Source organism: Strigops habroptila, chromosome 9 (assembly GCF_004027225.2).
Source record: "Strigops habroptila isolate Jane chromosome 9, bStrHab1.2.pri, whole genome shotgun sequence".
Lineage (NCBI taxonomy): Eukaryota > Metazoa > Chordata > Aves > Psittaciformes > Psittacidae > Strigops > Strigops habroptila.
Genome location: NC_044285.2, coordinates 34,240,906 through 34,262,154, shown reverse-complemented (window position 1 = coordinate 34,262,154; position 21,249 = coordinate 34,240,906). Strand labels below are relative to the sequence as shown.

General features: G+C 44.2%; 3 protein-coding genes across 7 annotated transcripts in view; 2 read left to right on the top strand and 1 right to left on the bottom strand.

The window, feature by feature from the left end:
• The window catches only part of TMEM255A (transmembrane protein 255A), a 28,945-nt gene extending 24,994 nt beyond the window's left edge, over positions 1 to 3,951 (top strand). For both annotated transcript variants that reach the window (XM_030498675.2, XM_030498677.1), the window contains exon 9: positions 1,230 to 3,951. In XM_030498675.2, the coding sequence (XP_030354535.1) occupies positions 1,230 to 1,388 (159 nt within the window). In that variant the 3' untranslated portion in view covers positions 1,389 to 3,951. The remainder of the gene's footprint in view (positions 1 to 1,229) is intronic.
• A 1,100-nt stretch (positions 3,952 to 5,051) lies between these two features.
• Positions 5,052 to 15,076, bottom strand: ZBTB33 (zinc finger and BTB domain containing 33). 4 transcript variants are annotated; one of them, XM_030498666.1, is made up of 2 exons: positions 14,937 to 15,076; positions 5,052 to 9,991 (listed from the first exon to the last, which is right to left on the bottom strand). In XM_030498666.1, the coding sequence occupies exons 1-2, from the start codon at positions 14,962 to 14,964 to the stop codon at positions 7,959 to 7,961; spliced, it is 2,061 nt and encodes a 686-aa protein (XP_030354526.1). In that variant the 5' UTR covers positions 14,965 to 15,076; the 3' UTR covers positions 5,052 to 7,958. The 4 variants fall into 4 exon arrangements, with proteins under 4 accessions (XP_030354526.1, XP_030354529.1, XP_030354530.1 ...); XM_030498669.1 differs by lacking the exon at positions 14,937 to 15,076 and adding an exon at positions 14,218 to 14,784; XM_030498670.1 differs by lacking the exon at positions 14,937 to 15,076 and adding an exon at positions 11,040 to 11,135.
• Positions 14,912 to 21,126, top strand: NKAP (NFKB activating protein). Its single transcript, XM_030498673.2, has 9 exons — positions 14,912 to 15,369; positions 16,062 to 16,142; positions 16,589 to 16,662; positions 16,883 to 16,999; positions 17,742 to 17,787; positions 18,208 to 18,323; positions 18,476 to 18,551; positions 18,977 to 19,126; positions 19,776 to 21,126. Exons 1-9 carry the CDS (start codon positions 14,963 to 14,965, stop codon positions 19,948 to 19,950), a joined length of 1,242 nt encoding a protein of 413 aa, XP_030354533.2. The 5' UTR covers positions 14,912 to 14,962; the 3' UTR covers positions 19,951 to 21,126.
• The last annotated feature ends 123 nt before the right edge of the window (positions 21,127 to 21,249 follow it).

Genomic DNA, 21,249 nt, shown 5'->3' with positions numbered 1-21,249 from the left:
CTAACAGTTTATGGAATAACACTTTATTAATATAAAATCGTGACAAATTAAGGTTCGTGGCTTGCCAGTGATAATATCTGACTGCAAAAACATATCTAAAGCAGTATACAGACAAGCTCTAATCTCCAGTAAAAGTGTTCAGCATGCATAGCATAAATCTTGTCCAGTAGGCATCCCTATGGGGGAGAAGACAGGTTCAACCCATCGACTGATCCCAGTAGTTACACTGGAGTCTTCCCTGACTCTTCCCCCATCCTCAACTTACTTTTATACTATTTCTTTAAGTGAAGCTTGAGTAATTCTAGTCATCCATTCTTTTATTATTGATCGGTGTAAAATCCTCTCACTTTTCATTTGAAGATATAGCCGATAAAAAATATAAAGCGCACGCTTGGCGAGGGGTGGTCATGCGTTGGAGGCGAGTAACTTTGGAATGGAGGTGTGCATTAGTATTATAATGAGATTATAATGAGCAAGGTTCACCAAAGGGAAGTGATTTTGCCAGAGTTGCTGGCTCAGGAACAGACCTGTCTTATATTTCCCACTTGACAGCTGCTATGTGGCTTATCAGCTGTATGGTACCATCAAGTTCCTGCTCCTGCAGGGAGTACAACAGAGCCTGGCCGTGCTGTCTCCACTCTGCTCCACCCTCCATTGCTCCTATAGGATAGTAGGTTGTGTTGCCTAGGGAACCATGGTGGAGTAGATTCCATGCATGCCAACTCTCAGGCATGTACAGATTTTGTTTCTCCACCTTTTCAAGCTTTTTACTTACTGAAAGAGTAAGTTATTTTAACTTCTAGCAGGTTTTATTTGTGATCAAGAGAAAAAGTAGTATAAAAAGAAATTATCTGCAGCCTGTTCATTGTTGCTACTGGCTGATGTGTGAAACCCAATATTTGAGAGCAGCTCATCACTTTGCTGTTGTCCAGCCTCTGTGAAATGCAGCAGGTACACATAAGTGATGAGAAAGCAATTTTTGTTTGTTCTGTTGTTTTTAAATGCCTTCTTCAGTCTAGGAGTCTCATTATGCAAAACTCTTTACTTACAGGCTGTGCTTACCTTGAATGCAACAAGTTACTTGAAAACTTTTTTGTATGTGTACACGTTTTGCAGAAGTGAGCCTTGAAGTGTTAATTTTGCACTGCTTGGTAGTGAAGTATTGCTTTGCCAGGGTCCTTTACATGAAGAAGTGGTTACATTACAGCTTTCTTGCTGTCTCCCTGCAGCATTCCAGTGTGTTTCCAGCCTCCACTCCTTCTGGCCTCTCTGATGACCCCCAGTCAATGTCGCCATCTCCCAGCTATATGTGGTCCTCCAATGCGCCGCCTCGTTACTCACCACCGTACTTCCCACCTTTTGAAAAGCCACCACCTTATACACCATAAAGAATGTCGGAAAGAAGAAAAAAATACTTGCCATTGAAATAATTGTGAACATTTTGTATTTATATTTTACTGTGGGAGGGAGCAGGAGGGATAGCTACAGAAGATAATTGCAAATACAAATATTAGATTGGACTTTTCTTTCTTGCGAGACTTATTTCAGGGAGTTAACAATGGAATATGAGGAAGGGGACATACTGCTGATGTTTTACAGTGTCGGTGAGTAGTGAGTGACCTAAATTCCAGCCTCCTTGTTTTACCACGAGGTTCATGTAGTCCTTGGTTTTTAATAAAGCGATACAGCACAGAAGATAGATTCTGGTCTGCCTTACTCCATCTTGTGCCAAGCTGAAGTAAAGGTAGCCAAGATCGATAGTTGCCGGAGAGTGTCAGTCTGTTTAAGGTGAGGGTGCTTGCAGACAGCTCAACTTGATGCTTGTTTTGTTTGGCCTTGGGGCTCTAGTTGCTGAGATTTTTTGGGGCCACAGAACGTAGCTCACGTCACTTGTTAGTTTAGGGCCTACACACTGGAAAAATCCTGGGATGAACTGCAACAGTGTCGCAAACTTTAATGCTAATGAAAGAGATACATCATAGGATATTTTAATGTATGTCTAGCAAAACCGTTGGAATATTGGGGCTTTTTTTTGAGGGAAAATATTTAATAGGCAAGCTGGTTTTATCTCAGGATGCTTCTTAAGATAGAAGGTGAAATGGAGTTGTCTCTCTGAATTCTGTGTAAGTTAATGCTGAAGTCAAACGGTTTGGGTGGTTGCACTGCCTAAATCTTCCTTTTATTCCTATAAAGAGCATTAGGAACTGTCCACAAGTCACTGAAACAGTGCAGTGAAAACATTATTCCCCCCACGCCCCCCTTCTGTTTGGTTGGGATTTTTTTTCAAGCTGGTACTTTTAACTTTTCTAATGGACTGAATCAGCACCTTGAATAAGCACTGGTTTAGTAGCTGTCTTAACAGGCTGCACATAAGGAATACCCACCACTAGTTGTCCAGGATGGAAGTCTCACATGGATAAATTTCAACACCCTGTAATATAGGATGAAACTGATAGGAATTTTCAATTATTGTTGTGACTTTCATTTAATCTTCAGCTGCTGACTTTGCTAATTGATCTAGATTCCAACAGATGTTGCATGCATCCTGCATAACAAAAGAAGGTCAGCTTTGTTATGTGACACTCTGTCCTGTAAAGTGTGGTTCTACTCCAGGAAGTGATTTCAGATGACAGCGTTCAGATCTGAGCTGCTCAACTTGAGCATTCTCAACCACTTACTTCAGGGATAAAAATAAGGTATCGATGTTTTATTCCTTATTTCCTATTAATTTAATTTCCTTGGCATCAGATTGTTGACCCTAAGCCACAATTGACTACCTTTACTTTCAACCGATGGGGACAAAAAGGTACCTAAAATCTAAACCTGGCTTTCGGAAAGAGGAACACATGCTGGGGTGGTGGCGCGGGGGGGTGTGTGTTGGATTTTAAACTGTGGCATCTACTTCTAATGTAGAAAGAAAAACTGAAATACTGTCAACATGGAAAATGAACACTGAAGTCTCTGATCTCACTTTTCAAAGTACACCCACACTTTGTAATGCTGGTTTTATTTGCAAAGCCTTCAGGCTGGGCTATATGTTAACCTTATCATTTCCACTGTCAAGTAACAATCAGTATATTAATAAGCTAAAGGATGATAAAGTTTATCCAGAAGCAAGTATAACTTTTCTTCAGTAACAAAGAAAAATAAACAGCTGGAGAAAGGAATACAGCTCAAGGGATTTAAAGCAGTAGTGTACGCAGAACATATCCTGGTGACATTTTGTTTTACTATAGATTATCAAAGTGCAGCTCCTATAAATTTGCATACTGGAAATAAATTTATATCCTAGGGCATCATCCATTTTATATTACATTTTCCTGAATTAAATCTTGATAAAGAGATCATGGGCAATTTCAAAATTGTACAGCACTTCTGATAAAACTCCCCACAAAGCTAGAATCAGAAGGGCACAATAATATAATATCAGAAAACATTTATTACTGCATCTCTGAAATAAAAGCTAACAAACAGTCCTGTCCCACTTCTGACTAACATACTCTACCATTTGTGCCTGTCAGCTAAATAGGGCTAGAAGGACTAGGGGACACTAGAGGACAGGACTAAGAAACCCATGAGGGGAACATAACCGAGTGGCAGAGAAACAATTAGGAAATGATTGTATCGTTAGTTTTGAGTTGGCAAATACTAAACTTAGGAAATTATCCAAATTCTCACTTTTTTTCCAAGGAATATTTAAGCAAAAATTACATTGCTGCTTTAAATTCACTGTAAAAGGACAAGTCCATTTTCACATTTAAAATAATTACCAATGGGATTTTCGGTTGAATTACCCGTTTCCTTCTGCTTGAGTAAAACTGTTTAATGTAAATGCAACATTCTGCACTGTATTCATAATTTCTTATGAGAATGTCAAGATTGTGACTCATATGTACCCTTTTATTACTTTACCAAAGTTAAATAAAATTGTGTGACTTTTGTAAACATTTATAAATTGCATATTACATTTCAGCAACTTTCCTGTTTTACAAGCATCTTGAATGTTAGTTGACGAATTCCAATATAACAGCATCGTGCATTAAATAAAAAGAAACACAAAACCCCAAAACCCAGCCCCCCCAAAAATCTCACACACCTGTATTTGCTATATTGGAAACCGGTGTTTCTACCAGGATTAGCCAGAGACACCTTTTTAAGTTCTGTTTTTAAATGCTTCACATCCTCCCACGTTTCATAACTCTGCAGTTCTACCCACATAACAAGAGTGCCCTAACTTCAGTCACTGACCTGTCATTGCTGCTGATTTTTTGCTTAATACAGAGGCAAATAACCCAGACAGTGCAGTGTCAGTGTCTCCTCTGCTTACTTTCATGTTTACTGTATTACTTTGGGCCTAATTCCGTCCTGATGCTGTCAGCTGCTCTTTAATGTTAGCAAAAGTAGGTGGAAGCCCTATGACAAGGAGATAAAGGCATATAAACAATCATTTGATATGTTACTTATTAAATTGCATTCCTTACCTGTAATAAGATGTCTACATAAAGTAACTACATTTTCTGCACTTTAGCCATAGTTCACCAACAATCTAACTCTTCCCAATCTGCAACCTGGTAAGAGGAGCCGTAACCATGAGTTAGCTGAAACGCACTGCACTGGTCACTGTATATATACATAAAAATATCAATATATATATGAATGTACTATGTATGTTTTTCTTGATTTCTAGTTCATTTGCAAAGACAGTAGTACTTGAACAGACTGTTCCACAGCAGCTCCAGATAGTCTGAGAGTAAGTATGTATCACAACATTCAGCTTACAATACACAGTGGAGTTTTCCAGCTAATTTGCTTTCTTGGAAAGTGTTCAACCCCTCCCAAAAAAAACGAATACCAAACCCCAAAACTAAAACAACCAACTAAAAGACCCCAACCAACCACCAAAAAACTTAAGCCCCAAATAAAAACACCTTCCCTCCCACCCCCGAGTTCCCTGCTATTCCCAAAGACCTGGAAAAGGAAGCTACAAACTACTGGTAATCTAAAGTTACACTGTAGAAGTTGTCATTAAAAAGAAACATGTTACACCCATCTTTAGAATTAAAGGGGTTTTATTATTTTGCCATAGAAAGCTCTAAGAACTAATATTAAGTTTTGATTAATGAAAAGAAAAACACAACTTTAAAAAGTATGTTAAGGAAAGACTGTACAACTATATACATTACAGAGCTGGCAAAAATGACAAAATGATTCACATGGAACAGTTCCTAGGCAATAGCTCTAGAACTTGATGGTTAATGTATATAGTTGTCAGCTTCTGCATCTTTTTATAAGCTGCATGCCTTAACAGTACAAAATAAATAAGCAGTCAATTGTTACCTCAATGTTTAATTCGTGTACTGGAATGCCATGGTACGAATCCCCACAGAAACCACACAGTGAGGATGCAGCCACCATTATCGTATTTTGCAGCAGACCCGTTAATGTTTTTATATGTATATAAATGACAGTGAGGTTTGCTATCATATTCTGTTCAATTTTTTAAATGTAATATAAATGCTTTTTCAGATTCAATCTTTTTCTTTCATTACCCCAAAGCCAATTTCTTAATATTTACATACGGTTTTTCATTAAGTTAAAGTAGAAGCTAACAACCAACCAACCAAAACAAATGTAAGTGCAATAGCCAGAAATCTAAATATAAAAGCTCATGGCCCCAAGAAAGTTTTAAACAAATGGATTTAACATGTTTGCAAACCAATAAATACTGGAAGTGAAATTAAAAAATGCTTTACATAATCTCTGGACTTTGGATATCAAAAATCACTTCCAAGGAAAACCGAAGACCCTGAGACACATGCAAGCACGAGTCTTCTAGCAAAAATAGTTACACAGCCCTAATGTTCCAGTTTTCCTCCAAAAAGAGACCTTTACTAGGCACAGTTTAATTTAAGGTTTTAAATATATCAGCAGCAAATATTGATAGCTGTTATGTTTAGTTATTACTGAATGTACACTTTGCAATGTATGCTTAATTCCAGATGCATCATGTCAATAACAAAAATAACATTGTCTTTATCTTGTCAAAAAGTTCATGAAGTCTCCATAAAGCACGCAGCCAGCTACGTCAGAGCTACTTGTGCTAGAACAGGCAATCAGAACTTACGTCTTGTGAGGACATTGCTGAAATGCCATCTCAGGTAACATCCAACCTGCAGCATTTGAGAGCATACCCCATTATATGCACAGGGGTCTGCAATATGACCTGGAAATAATCATGTATATCGTGCTCTTGGCCTACAAAACTTAAGTGCTGAGCATTACATGCATAAGGTAAACAAATCATCCTCTTTCTCACATTGTTCCTCATACAGATTTCTGGTACCCTTTTTTTATAGTTCAAGTTGTATTTGAACTATTTACCATTTAAATGTTATCCTGTCTAGAGTGCTACACGCCTAAAACCTTAACTTTGATAGAATCAAGATGCTTACTTAAAACATGAAAAAGAAAAACCTTTAAGTGTCATTTAGGCAACAAAAGCTTACGATAACTAGTACTATGCACGACAATCCTCAGTCATCTCTAGAACTTGAGCCTTTTTCATATTACCATTTACAAAAATATCACAAGTCACTAAATCTGAAATGCTAAACTATGACTCCAGTAAACAGCTGTCTGTTTTTCTCGGATGGACTATTTCCTGTTCAAGTTGGACATCTAATTTATCTTCTGAGTGCTTAAACATGGACCAATTGCAAGGAGAAAGAAACCACGACAATACAATAAACCCCAAACTGAGAGTATGTGACAACGAGGCAACTGCAGAGAAATGACACTGTGGCTTACAGTGGGTGGAGGGTATTTTTTGACTATCTGTTTAGCCCTCATGCTTCCACACCATATAAATGGGGGGAAGAAAAGAATCCAAATCCCTGTTTCACTTAAAGACCTAACCAAATGGGCATATGAGACCCTCAGCTGTCTCAGTACTAAACTGACACAACACTTAGATTATTTCATAGTTTTGAGAAGTAAATTTCAAAGCCTTCAGCTAAATTAAAAAAAAAAGAAAAAAGTATTACTGTTTTTTAAATACCAGACTGATGCCGCTCTTCTTGAAGAGTAAAAAAAGGAACTGCTTTACTGCAAACTAATGGCATCTTTTGAAAACCTAACATTATTCCTCAAGCTTTAAAAAGGCAAAATTATCTCCTTCCAAAGTGTTCTTCACTATTGAGCTTTGTGGTCATTGGGGTTTTCTTTTCCCATTGCAAAGAGTAAAATATAATGGTCCAGACACTGCTCACCATACTGCCAAGTATATATGAAGTTTATTCAAGTTAGCTCTAGCTGAGTATCTCTCAAGAGCCAAGAGTATTTGCATGAAGACAGATGATTCATAGTGCTCATAAAAGCAGAACTAAGATTCTATCTCAAAAATATACTACTCCAAACTATTGAATCAGTTATTTTGGACCCTCGCAGTAATGCATTGTTCACAAAAATAAATGAGTTGTGGGATTTATTTTTAAAATGGTTCCACATTCAGGAGACTATGATGAAAAGTCTTACTCTTTTCTTGGTTAACGTCTCAACAGAATTCAGCATTAAAGTGCCAACATGAAAGAAAGGGTTTACATAGTAAGCATGGGTACAATTACTTTAGAAGAAAGATGTTTAGCTCTTTTGAAGAAATTGTACCTTTTCATGCTACAAATCCCCACATTTGGATCAAAATTCACATATCAGAAAACACTGCCAGCTCCTTGGAAATGCGTTACTCTCTATGGAAGTAAACTTTCAGGTAAATTGCTTCCACAAATCACTTGCAGCTACTAATGATCCATCTAAGTGCTACCTTTAGATGACTCAGTAGAAGAAATTAACTTGTTTTCACTTCAACATTTGATTTACAGCAATTTTAACAGTTCATTTAAAACAAGTGCAGTATTTCTGCACATATTTTTCTGAATCATTTTTCCAGCATTTAATGTATTTCAGTAGGATTCCGGTATTACAAACTCAAATTCAGTACTTCCCTCTGATTGATTCTGTTTAAAAATTGCTTCATTTGCCTGTGGAACAAAAATGTCATCCCAGGTAATTTGTCTGGCTGGAGGGTTAGATGGTGTTCCTTCAGTGCCGTCCTTCCCTGAGCCAACCCGATAAACAATTCCACCCTCGTTTATTACTGGTATACTGCTGGAGTGATTACTAATGTATGCATACTGTCTGATCTGCAGCGACCTGCAAGGATGCAATCGATAAAGCTTGTTATCTCCAGAAGGGTCTTGGCTATGAACTGATCTTATGTGGGAGGCCATAATTTGGTAGTTGATGAAGGATTTGCCACACGTCAAGCACTGGTACCTTCGCTCACCCGTATGGTGGATTTCATGCTTTGTACGGTACTCTGCAAGAGGAAAGACTTTGTGACAGTATCGACACGGATACTTCTTCTCCCAGGAATGAACGTTAAAATGTCTCCGTAAACTCGTTAGACATGCGTATGATCGCTCACACACAATACAAATGTAGTAGACTCTTCCATCCACTATGAGCTCGTAATGGTCATCGTGCTTTACTTTCATGCGTTTCCTGTTTGAAGAGTCACCACCAGATGTTCTAGGTGTCTCATCAGGCTTGGCTCCGCCTTCCTCGGAATCACCCTTTACAGGAATGACGATGTCGTATGTATCCTCACCAATATTTGCGTAAACCTTACAGCCAGTGGATAAGCCTTCTATTTCAGTCGCTGTATCTAATGTTATGATTTTCTGCCCTTCTGCCGCATGCTTTGATGCTACACCTGAATTGAATTCCTTCGTGTTTCCAGTAAGGACATCTGAGATTTTTATTTTAAATTCTCCAGGTTTAGATGATGTCTCTTGTGAAACCTGTTTTTTCTGTACACCTGATCCTTCAGCGGTTGCTGCCTTGGGAACAGAAGGTTGCTGAACCAAAGAGCTACTGCTGACCGAACCAGGACTAGAGGAGCTAATGACATCGACATCATCTTCAACAACCACTGCATCATCAACAGCAGTTGTTTCTGCTTCAGCTGAGGAGCCATTATTAGGTGGCTGCTGGTTCTCCTCAACTAAATTAATTGTGGGGGGCACATGTGTTTGATGCGAGGAGCTGGCACTGAGCGCCGCGTTCAGAAGAGGCTTATTTAGCACAATGATGTTAGGAGTCAAATGCTGTGGTGTTGCAGAGACAAGTGATTCGGCACTTGACTGTGTTTGGTTTGGGTTCAGCTGACTGGCAGACGAAGCGAGCTTTTGAGCTGCTGTGGTGCTCGTCAAATAGGGAGAGCCACCACTGCCACACGATTTTTGGTCAGAAACTCCAGCTGGATTTGGGCAAGGCTGGTTCTGGGTTGCAGCATTTTTATCTTTAGTACATTCTTTTGGAGGAACAATCTCAGAGCAAAAAATTACATCATCATCCTCATCATCTGAATCACTTACTGTAATTTTTGTAGTCTCATATGCTATGCCATGTAAGGAGAATGACTGTGTTATAACCGGCATCCCATCCGTTACCTCTTGAGTATCTGGCCTTATTACAGGTACTTGTGTTTCAGCATCCTTTTGTCCTGGATTAGAAGCTGAAGTTTCTGAAGCACCATCTTTGACCTCACTTGTAATGATTTTTCCTTCAGATGGAGGTATGCCCAGATCAGCTATGAATTTAACACCCAGCTGCTGCCCTGACTTAATCAGTTCATCGAGCAAATCGGATCGAATGCTGATTATTTTGGAACTATAAATATAGTTAAGAATTTCTGCAAAAATTTCTGCTCTTACAAAGCTCAGTTCAACCACCTGCTCAGCCGCTGAGAAAAGCTGGTGAAAATAAGTGCTTGAGGCCGAAAGGATGTTCCTGTGAGCTCGAAATTTCCGGTCCTCCACGATGACAGTAACATCACAAAAAAGTCCATGGCCACGTTGTTCATTCAAAGACTGGAGGAGCACACTGGAATAGTGTGTGTCAGTTGCTGAAATCAGTTTTTTCCCCTCCATTCCTACAAAGAGAAAGTAAAAGGCATCAAATTAGTGAAAATAGAGGTTCATGGTTTTAACTGCATGGCAAAGGTCACACATTTACTGTTTATTCCTTCCTTTGAAAACCAAAACCGAATATAACATCCTATTCACAGGCTTATATGCTATATATAGAACTCTCTAAATTTGTTTTTTGTTATTTGTCCCTTCACCTTCTACACAAGGTACGTGCAATTCTCAATATACCCTCTACTATTACAAGGTGAAGAAAAGACAAACAACTGCTTATTATCAAGAGCAAATAAGATAAATCTGAAAACCAAGAAGATGCAAGATTCAGGTCCCTTGAAAGGTTTTAAACATTATTAGAGAATTCTTTTTAATTGTGAAAATATTCCATAAATAGTTACGAGAATGCCCAATAACACCCACGTTATTTACAGGCCAGACCACAAAATCTGTGCATCAATATACTACCAGTCGTAAAGGTTAATGAAAACGCTACTGATACTTCACTTTTTTTCCCCCAGAAAAATAAACTTCTGGTGTTATCCCTCCTCATTGCAAGGTTGCTTTGTGTTTGAAGCCGAGGCAGCACGGTAACAAAACAACATTCACATGGACGGACGGCGAGCCCAAGGCTGTCAGTCCTTGATCGTACTCGTTAAACTTTATTTCCATACGCCTGACGGGGGTGAGCCGAGGAGGCCGAGCCCCTCCCGTGGGGCCAGCCCCCCGCCCCGCCGCGCCCGGGGGTACGGCACACCCCGCCCTCCCCGCGGCCCCCGCTGAACTTTACCATGAAAACGAGCGTTTCGAGCCAGCGATGCCACCGCCGCGGGAGGCGTTTCGCGGGCCACGCCGCGGGCTCCGCAGCGGCGGCGGCGCTTACAGGCGGCGGGCCCGGGGAACTGACGGGCGGCCCCTCCGCCGCCTCCGTGCGGACAGGCCGTGTCCGCCGCTTCCTGCTCCGGGCGAGGCGAGCGGAGCCTGCCCGTACCGGCGGCGGGGAGGGGGGGCGCAGGGCCGTACCGCGGCGCGCAGGAGGAAGGCGAGGGTCCCCGTTACCTGCGCTCCGGCCACCAGCTCCCACCGCCCTTCCGCGCACAACAGGCACGGTCGCCGCGGCTGCTCTGTCACCGCCCCGCTGCGCGGCCGCCAGGGAGCGCTGCAGCGCTGCCCTCCCCCGCGGGCCGCCGTGCTCCGCCCGAGCGCGCTCGGCACGCCCCCGCGCCCTGACCCGAGCGGCCTCGGGAACCTTCGGGCGCGCTCGGGGCAGCGGGGCGGGGCAGTGACCGCCTGAAGCCGGGCCGGCGGCCGGGCGGGCCGAGGTCGGTGGCGGCTCCCAGGAGCCTCCGGACCGTGCCAGGGGCTGCTCCGGCCCCGCGGCCTCTCCCCCTCCTCGGTGTCGAGGGCCGGTTACAGGCCCCAAGGCCCCGCATGGGCGCCCCTGGCGGGGGAAGACTCCCCGCCCCGCCGGTCCCCGAGCGGGAGGCCTCGGGTAGCCGGGGTCCGAACAGACGGGCCTCGCTTCGGCCTTGACAGTTCCTGCCTGGCTCCCAGCGCTCTCCTCGCCCCAGAGGAGCCCCCCAGCACCTGCCTTACCCCTGGCCGCGCTGGACAAGGCTGTGGAGGTGTGCTGGCAGCAGGTTATTTACCACCGCGGCTCAGGCCCTTCCCGGAGGCAGGGACGAGGCTGGCGCTGCTCTGCCAACCAGTGCTGCAGCTTGCACCCCGGCCAAACCTGAGCCCCCGGGCTCATGCTGCAGGAGCACCCGTTCTGTATTCTGTGCACCGCGGTGGCACGTATTAGACTCCACTGTGCAGTCCTTTGACAAAATGCGGCTCTCAGCACATCGACATACGGCCATCAACGTGACGTACCCACAATGCGGGCTCTCGGAACCGTCGCTGTTCCTGAATGCTCAAAGAGCTCAAGATCATAAAAGATATTTTTCATCTTCAGTTACTGATCTGTTCTTTTCTTTTTCCTCTACGGATTTCGTGACTTGAACCACAGGAGTTTGTGATTTTTCTTATGATTCAGAAACTTTGCCAAGAACAATTGTCCTCCTATCAAGTTCAACCAGAAACAGTATCAGGCCACAGTCACTGCCACAAATGACTGCAATCCCTCCCTGCACGTATCAGCAACAAAATGGTCCTGCCTGGGTTTATGAGCCCTTCCAGCAAGAAAATCACCTGCCATGCTCCCTGTATTGTACAGCTAGTAGCAGATGTGCCTTTTTGAAGCGAGCCTTCAGATCCGAAATGTTACAAAGCTGGTTTCTCCTTATTTATAGGTTTTCTAGAGAGTTGAGTGGAAAAGAATAAATAATAGAAAATAATAATTGAGGAAAAGGTTGGCTTTTCTTCCTCATATAACCCTTCAATTCAGTTTTCTCCTTTGATATAGGTTCTCAGGCATTTTTACACAGGGGGTTATATTAAATGAGAGTAACATTGCTTTAATTCTTAATATATAATATTCACCTCTGATAATAATGTCACAGTCAGGACAGAGCTAATGCTTTGACCAGCTTAAAAAATGTTACTGAAGCTGCCACTCAGTCCCCCTGCACCTGAATGCAGAATGCCAATGCAAATTTTTTTTTGGTCTAATATGCACCTCTTAGGTTTGGTTTTGTTTGGGGTTTTTTCCGCTTTTATTTTTACATAAGGCTAAAAACTGTTTGGTGAGTCGACTCACATGAATTAAAAGATAGTGACAAATTAAAAGAACCATTTTATCTAAGACACTGACAAGAAACATCTAGAACATTGGTAACGTTCTTGGAACTGAGAAAATTGAGACAGAGTAGCAACTTCTATTTTGATGCACAGAAGTGATCCTCTGGGATGGAGGCTCTGAAAATACAAAGTACAATTTTAAAGAACCACAGAATCATGTGTAGGTTTCTGTGAGAAGACAAAACCCCCACTGCGGTTCAGTGACAAGTTTTCAGTCAAGTAAGTTGAAGATCTCTCTTCTTTTTTAAAAATACAGTTTGTGGGAACAGATTCTTTTAAAGACTTGACAACTCGGAGAGAAAAAGCAGCATCCTCTCTCATGAAAAACTGTATTTTACATTGAAATAAATTAAATTTGATAAACAGGACAGTGAATTTCCCCTTAGGGCCTTCAGTGAAATCAAAATTAAAGTAAGGCTACTTTCAGGGACAGAAATACTATCCCACTGTAGAATTTCAAATATAACAATACTGCTTCTGAAGGACTCTCAAAATATTACTTTCCACCATTCATGCATCAGAGAATTTTCAGAGTATTTTTCCTGTCAATCCCACTATCTATAAAACCTCATATAACTGAATTTAAAGTCCAGTGATACTTTTTGTTGACATGAATAGTTGTAGATGCTGTTCCATACTGTATATATGTGCATTGTAGAGCCTATGTATAAAAATACTTCTAATCACTTTACAACATTAAGAGAGGTGCAGAGCGCTCCTGAGATGTTTTCGTCACTGCCTTGCCAAGGCAGACCCTGGGCACCAACATGCAAGGCCAGACCACAGGAGCTGCCCAAGCTGCTGATACCCAGCTGCGATGAGCACTGCAGTGCTCAGCACCCCCGATCCCCACCGCTGCCTGCCCCTCAGCCACAAAACCCAGGCTCCAGCACACAGCACACTGCCACCAGCCACGTTTCAGGGTCTTCCACCCCTTTTCTGCTCCAAGGCCTGGCTGTGGGGGGATCCTAGGAGAAAAGCAAGGGAGGGCTACATGCCCTGACAAAGGCCTCAGGGTGCATTTACCTGCCACGCAGACAGGTCCCTACATTACACGTCTGGCTCAGCAGCTTCTATCTCTCATGAGCTGGTGGCATGACCTCCTGTAACCAGTGCTGGGAGCACACAGTGGCCTGGACTTCCTCCTGGGGACATGTGATCACACCACATGGGTAAACAAGCTTGGGCAGCCTGTGAGCAGAGCGTCGGTATGGACAGCAGTCTCAGCATCACTCTGGGTTTCAGGTTCTTCCTGAGACTGGAAGCTCAGGGAGACAAAGTCACTGAGCTTTAATTCACACCGTTCTGGATTCAGCCGCTGCAGACTTCCAGCTGTCTCATCCAAATGACCCGACCACCGATCAAAACAACAGCTTTTTAAAAGATGGCCTTGTCTAGTTTAATTGGACGAGCAGTAGTCCCTGATACTCAGAGGAGATACCAGTCTGTTCTCAGCCAGACACAGGGTACAGTAGCACCAAACACACACACAAACCTCTGGTAATATCTTTTATGTCCCTATTCTATGTGCGCTTACACACACCCAGGATAAAACAATTTAAAGAGGCTTCCTCCTTCTTACTCATTGTTTTATGCTGCTTATGATAAGTTTGGGAAGTGAAGTAGTATTTTGTTTGTGAAAAAGAGACTGACATACTCCGACACCTTTTCAGGACAGCACCAACCAGCAGCACGGGCTTGCCGGGGTGGAGCGGCCTCCGGAAGGCCCCGTTCCCGCCGGGCTCGCAGGAGCGCACCGGCGTCACACTGCATTCCAGGGCAGAGCAGGAGCTCGTTTTTCCCACAAAGCACCGCCGGAAAGTGCTCAAACCCGGCACCTGCGGCAGAACGGCGCCCACAGAGGAGGGACCGCGAGCGGCTTCCCTGAACTCCTAATTCGTAGCATTTTCTCCCCAAACCGCGGCTGTTCCGGGCGCTCCTCACATGCTGCCAGCGGCGGCTACAACCGCGACGGGCCGGTCTGGGCAGTGCCCTGTTGATAAACCTTCGAGCACCGGCCGTGAAGGCTCCGAGCGGAGCTGGGGCGCGGTGCCCGGAGAAAGCGCCGCGGGTTCCGGGGACTTCCCGCCTCGCCCTCGGCGGCGGGGCCGTGAGCTGTCCGCCGGGCAGTGCTGCTCCCGGGCCGCCCTGGACAGCTCCCGGCCTGCGCCGCCGCCACCCCCCCGCCCGCCGCCGCCGCCCGCGCCTCCGTACCTGGCGCCGCCGATTCCCGCACGTCCATGGTGGCGGGCGGCCCCCGCAGCACAAAGGGAGACGCCGCCGGGAACGCCGCGGAGCGGGGCGGGAGGGGCCGTCCCGCTTCCGCCCCGCTGCCCGCCCCGCCCAGGCGGGAGGGCGCCGGAAGCCGCGCGCCGCCCGGAAGTGTACGATGCGCCGCGGCCGCCATGGCGCCGGCGTCGCGGTCCCGCAGCCCGCCCGCCGCCAGCCCCGAGCGCCGCGGCCGTCGGTCGCGCTCCCGCGAGCGCAACGGGCTGAAGCGGCCGAGCCACCGGCGGAGCCGCAGCTGGTCCCGCTCCCGCGAGCGCACCCCCGGTGGGCCGCGCGCCGCCGCGCACCACGGCCACCACCACGGCAAGGCCTGGCCCGAGTACTATGAGAAGGAGAAGGAGGAGATCCTACGGCAGAGGTGAGCGCCGCGCCCGCGGCTCCCCCCGGGGGAAGCGGCGCCCGGGCCCGATTGTGTGCGGGCCCCCTCACGGCCTGGCGGCGCTTCGGGCCCCTTCGGCCTGTCCTTGCGGCGCGCTCGGTGTGAGGCGTCCCTGCGGCCGGGCGCTGGCAGCCGTCCTCAGCGGGGCGCAGGGTTTGGTTCCGGGCCGCTGCGTGTGCCTTGTCCGCGCTTTAGGTGCTTTGGGCGATTGGAAACGGCAACGGAACATCAGGCTTAAAACGTTGACTTGTGGCATAGGAAAGGCACGGACTCAGAGCATCTTCATGCAGCGAATCACTCTATTGCCTATTGCTCTAGCTTTTATACCATGCTAGCAAAAGCTATCTTTAGCCTATTGCTCCAACTCTTATACCAAGCTATTTTATCACCTCGTGTTTAGTTCCTGGTTTACAGTTTTGTTTTTTCGACGTTCTTCGTCGTTTCACAAACGGTCCCAAAATAACCAGTTCCTTATCTTTCTGTTCTCCTGCTTCTGCCCACCTGGGTTGCTCTGCTTGATTGCACAATGTACTTTGTTTCTTCTTTAACTCTTTCTCCTCCAGCCAAGCAGTTACTTCTCTTTGGCAATAATGAAATAGTTTCCATCCTCTCCCACATTGACTTGCCTGGTGTAGCACGGGAGAGTTCAGTGAAGGTGTTTTCCATTGCAGGAGACTCAACGAAAGAGAAAGGATTGGAGAACTGGGGGCACCCGAAGTCTGGGGACTGTCACCGAAGGTTCCTGACCCTGAGTAAGGCATATTCTGTCTTCTTTTCCTCTGTTTTTTATGATACTGATTATTTGCCAGTTCAGTTTACAAAAATGTCTTATCCCTGCAATAGTCCCTTTTAGTTCATGTGTGTCAGTTCATTTCTGAACCATCATAACAAAATTAATTTCTGAACCATCATAATGAAATTGTTGCTTCCCCTCCCCTAGCTTCCCTATTTTCCCAAAAATAATTCCCCAGATAATTCCAACATACCAGTTTTGCAAGATATGATTTATTGTAGGTCAGGCAACCTTTGTGTTGTGGCTCTGAAAGCAAGTCCCATGCTGTGAATCAGCTATTTAATAGTTTGCTCTATTGCAAGTACTGACTAAAAATCTGCAAGTGTGTGTTTGGCCACGTGTGTCCATTCGATCTTGAATCCTGCACAACAGATTGTAAACAGCAAACTTCTTATTTTCATTCAGTTCTGATGAGCATACACCGGTAGAAGACGAAGAGGCAAAATCTAAGAGTAGTTCTTCAGATTCCAGCTCAGAAGGTATTCTGTTTTGCTTACACAGCTTGTTTTGAAAATGGGAAGCTGACAAAGTCTAGAATCTGCTACTGTTGCTTGCAAGAGGTTCACCAACTTTGATAGGTGGAAGTGAGTGTGGTGAGCTCCAGTTTGAATGAGAGTGTTGCTTTGGGAAGATTGAAACATATATGGAGCTAGATGAGCTTTGTGTGCTCCCTAATGTTATCTTTTAACAATCTTCTAGAGGAAAAAAAGAAAAAGAAGAAGAAAAGAAAGAAGAAAAAGCGGAAGGCATCCAAAAGAAAACGCAGAAAACATTCTGAGGACAGCGACAGCGAGTCAGAGTCTGAGGACTCCAGTGGTAAGAAGAGAGGGTTTCAGCTAATGCTCGTGGTGCGAGAGCTCTTGTGCTGCTCCTCTGAATGCAAAGTGACACTTCTGGCTTTTGTTGCACACTTACGAGTGTTCTGAAATTACAGAGCTGCGGCACCAGTCTGGTATTCTTATCTTTCACCATCTTGCTGGGTTTGCAGTGCATTTCCCTCGAGTGCTTGCAGTCTGGCCTTAGGAAATAGGATTTCTGAATTTCCTAGAATGGTTTTGGTTAGAAGGGATCTTAAGGATCATCTAGTTCTACCTCCCTGCCACAGGCAGGGACATCTTCCACTAGGCCAGGTTGCTCCAAGCCCCTGTGTCCAACCTGGCCTTGAACACTGCCAGGGATGGGGCAGCCACAGCTTCTCTGGGCAGCCTGTGCCAGCACCTCAGCACCCTCACAGGGAAGGACTTATTCCCAATATCTAATCTAAATCTCCCCTCTGTCAGTTTAAAGCCATTCCCCCTGTCACTACCTGCCCTTGTAAAATTTAGCACCCATTGGGCACCTCATGCCATGAATATGTTTGATGTGTTCTCGTATCAAACAATGGTGCAGGTAGCTCTCTACTTGTACTCAGTATTACTTGGTACCTAAGCAAATCACGTCTGAGCAGCTGTGTACTAAGGCATTCTGGTGGAGGTAGTTATGCACAGTGCAGTAAACTACTTAGGTATAGCTAATAATCTCTTTTTGATAATATACATACTTTCTTTATTTTTTTCAGATGAAGATAGAAAGAAAAGCAGGAAGAAGAAAAAGAAGAACAGAAAGTAAGTTTCCAGGTGGTTGTGTGTAATTCTACCCGCTTTTGGCCAGCGGGCAGCGCCACTTTCATAGCAGGTAGTGAGGAAGGCAGAGTGAGCGTTCTTGTAGTCAGGGCTATAAGTGCTGTTGAATAATCTTAACTTGATGGATTTTATTTAAATCTGCAGAACCACACAGCATAGTGGACTCACTGCAAACATGGGGAGAAACTTTCTAACGCTATACGAGAGGTGTAACAGTGTATATGTTGTCTTTGTTTTGCTGTAAGGCATTTTCTTCTATGAAACAACAACAGTCTGCATGCAGACAGCCAAGTCTTCCCCCCGAACTTGCATTGAGAAACTAGTGACTTGAGTATGATTCCAAGTACTTTCTTTCATCTTACATTTTGGTAAATAGCATGTCTGTCTTTGACTTTATCACAGGAAGAAATACAAGAAAAAGAAAAATAAGAAGAACAGGAAGGAATCCAGTGATTCAAGTAGTGAAGATTCTGATGAAGAAACGTTTCAGGGGGAGGATCTCTGGATTGAGAGATCAAGTAGGTTCACCTGACTTTAAACTTGGATCAAAACTTCCAAGTTTCCTTTTGTGACTTTTGTTAGGTGTTGCTGACCTGTGTAACTGTTCTGATAACAAAAAAACAAATGAATAATGAGGATATTAATCATCCTCATTATTTGGTTGTTGCAGAAAATACGGAAGCTGATAGCTTGATTGGACCGGAAGCTCCCAAAACTCATGCATCTCAGGATGACAGGCCTTTGAAGTGAGTACCCAGCTCTAACAGTATTTTGATCAAATCGAGTGAATGAAGCCTGAAGGTTACTGTTCAGAAGGGCTGTTATAACAGTCTGGCATGCATCAGAGAGAAACGCAGTGCCAGAAACTCCCAGGCACAAGTAGCAGTGGTGTGAGGCTTTGCGCTGGCCTGAATCCAGGTAGAAGAGTCTGGTTTATGTTTTTTAGGCTTGATTCCTAGAAAAAACATTTTAAGATGCCTTTATTCTAATGCTCTGCAGTATTGTGGCTTTACAGTGTCTTCATTACTGTTTGATCAGAATGTGTTAATTTAAGATGTTGTTGCTAGTGTTAGCCATAAGGAAGAACAGCCCAGTATTTGGGAAAGAAGCTGGATGTTTAGCTCCTTCTCTCTCTGAGACTGAAATCAGTACTTACTTTTGTTTTTCTAAGCTATGGACATGCCCTCTTGCCCGGTGAAGGTGCAGCGATGGCAGAGTATGTAAAAGCAGGAAAACGTATACCCCGGAGAGGTGAAATCGGCTTGACCAGTGAAGAGATTGCGTCGTTTGAGAGCTCTGGTTACGTCATGAGTGGCAGCAGGTATGGTTTTGATGATGATAATGGTTCAGTGAGATTTTAAAGAGCTGCTTCCGCTGTTAACTGGTTAGAAGACTGCTTCCAAGCTCAGGTTGAAAGCGTGAAAGAGAAGGTGCTCTGTGTGCTTGCAGTAATCTACACTAAACTCCCTATTGCTATAGATGGATGATATATCTATCCAATTTGGTTTTGGAAGAACACTTCCTCCTCAAGAGCAAAAGTTCTTTCCAGGTAATATACTTGTAATTATCTTAGTTTTCAAATGAGGAGATGCTTGTGTCAGGTGGCACAAAGGCAGTGTGTGTGGGCAGCAGTGGTAGTGCACTGGCTCTTCAGTAGGAGAAGAATCCAAGGCTGTGCTTTTTTCTCTATGAGTCCAACAGGAATTTCACTTAATTTTTGGTAAGCCAGCAGCTGACACCCTCGGGGTAGGTTGGGCTTCTGGCTGACTGCCTGAGAGAAGACACCACCAGAAGTCAGTTTCTTGCTCTGCCATGCTCCTTTGTGGGAAGGTTTGTGTCCAGTTTGGATGCTCTGGTGTAGGTATCTTTATAAGCCACTCAAAACATTCAGACCAGTTGAGGGATGGAAACCATGTTGGGGCATTACCTCCCTCTGTCCGTGCTGATGTACACACTGTTCTGCTCTGCAGGCATCGCCGAATGGAAGCTGTGCGTCTGCGTAAAGAGAACCAGATTTACAGCGCAGATGAGAAGAGAGCTCTGGCATCCTTCAACCAGGAGGAGAGGAGGAAACGAGAGAATAAGATCCTTGCGAGCTTCCGAGAGATGGTCTACAGAAAGACTAAAGGCAAAGAGGAAAAATAATTGTTTGAACTGGACACCACAGGTTCTACCAAGCAGCAGCTGACCTGTTCCAGTTGTGACTAGAAAAAAAAGCTTCCAGTGCTGCTGTGCCTTTCACCCAACAGGGCCAAGCCTCAGGAGTGGATTCCTTGGGTCAAGGAAAGAGTTGCTTTTGTCAGATTTTCTTGGATGGTTTGCTCACCATCTACAAGGAATCCCTGTAAAGTGAAAGGCTACAAAAGGCAGGGAAGGCAGGAACAAGCAGGGAAGGCAGGAACAGGCAGAGAAGATGAAAGGTGCAATGTGCTGAGCTCACTTTGAATCAGACAAGCAGAAGGATTCCATGGGAGGGCTTTGTTACCTAATGCTGATAAGTGAGATTTTCCATTTATTTTGATTAATCATAGAATAATTTAGGTCATAAAAGACCTTTAACAAGCTACTAGAAACAGTAGCAAAAGTGAAGTAATTCCTTTTTAAGTTCCTGTTTAAGATCTAAGACTCTCCACTTGGGTGTTTTTTCACAAGTCTTTCAGAGCTGTATTTTTGGTTGGTGTTTTTTTTTTTTTTTTTCCCTTCCCCTCAGTTGAGTTTAGTTTGTGGTTCAAACTAGACCTGTAAATAGAAGTGAGTTTGTAGTTTAATACAGATGGGCTTCAGTTACTTTAAAGCAAGCAGATTGCAACTTGGGGTGTAAAATAGTAGTAATAGGAGGGTATTATTTTTCAATCCATGGAAGCCTGTGGTGAAGAATTAAGTAGCTTGCTTCTTTTTCTCCTATGTCATACATAGGTATCGGAGCAGTAGGTGCAGTGATTGGAACCCCTGGATGTACACAGGTGGTAACAAGGATGTATCTTTCAATTTATTTGAAATTCCTTTGTTTATGGAAGTGTCTAGATTAAAACCCTATTTTAATTTCTCTGGTATTTGAATTTGGTCTGGTCTAGCAGTATTTTATGGCTTTCTTTAAACTCTGTACTTGGAAGCTTACTCTGGGTAGTGCTTGTGTGGCACTTGTTTCTGATTCAACTGCGTATTTCCAAACGTACCCCGAGCTGCCTTTTTCTCAAATGCTTTTAAAAACAAAGTGTTTTCTAGACTGTTTTTTGTTCACGTAAATCTCTGTGTTGTAGTTTTGGCAGCAGAGAAATGTCTTGTATGTTTATATAAAGAAAATAAAAGTCCTGTAATGTTTGTCGTGGAGTTCTGCAGACCTGGTGTGTGCAAACAGCACCTCCAGCCCAGCTGGCTTCTTCCTGTTCACACTGTTCTGGCCTGCTTTACCCACCCATTTGTACATTTTCTCTTCTCTGTCTA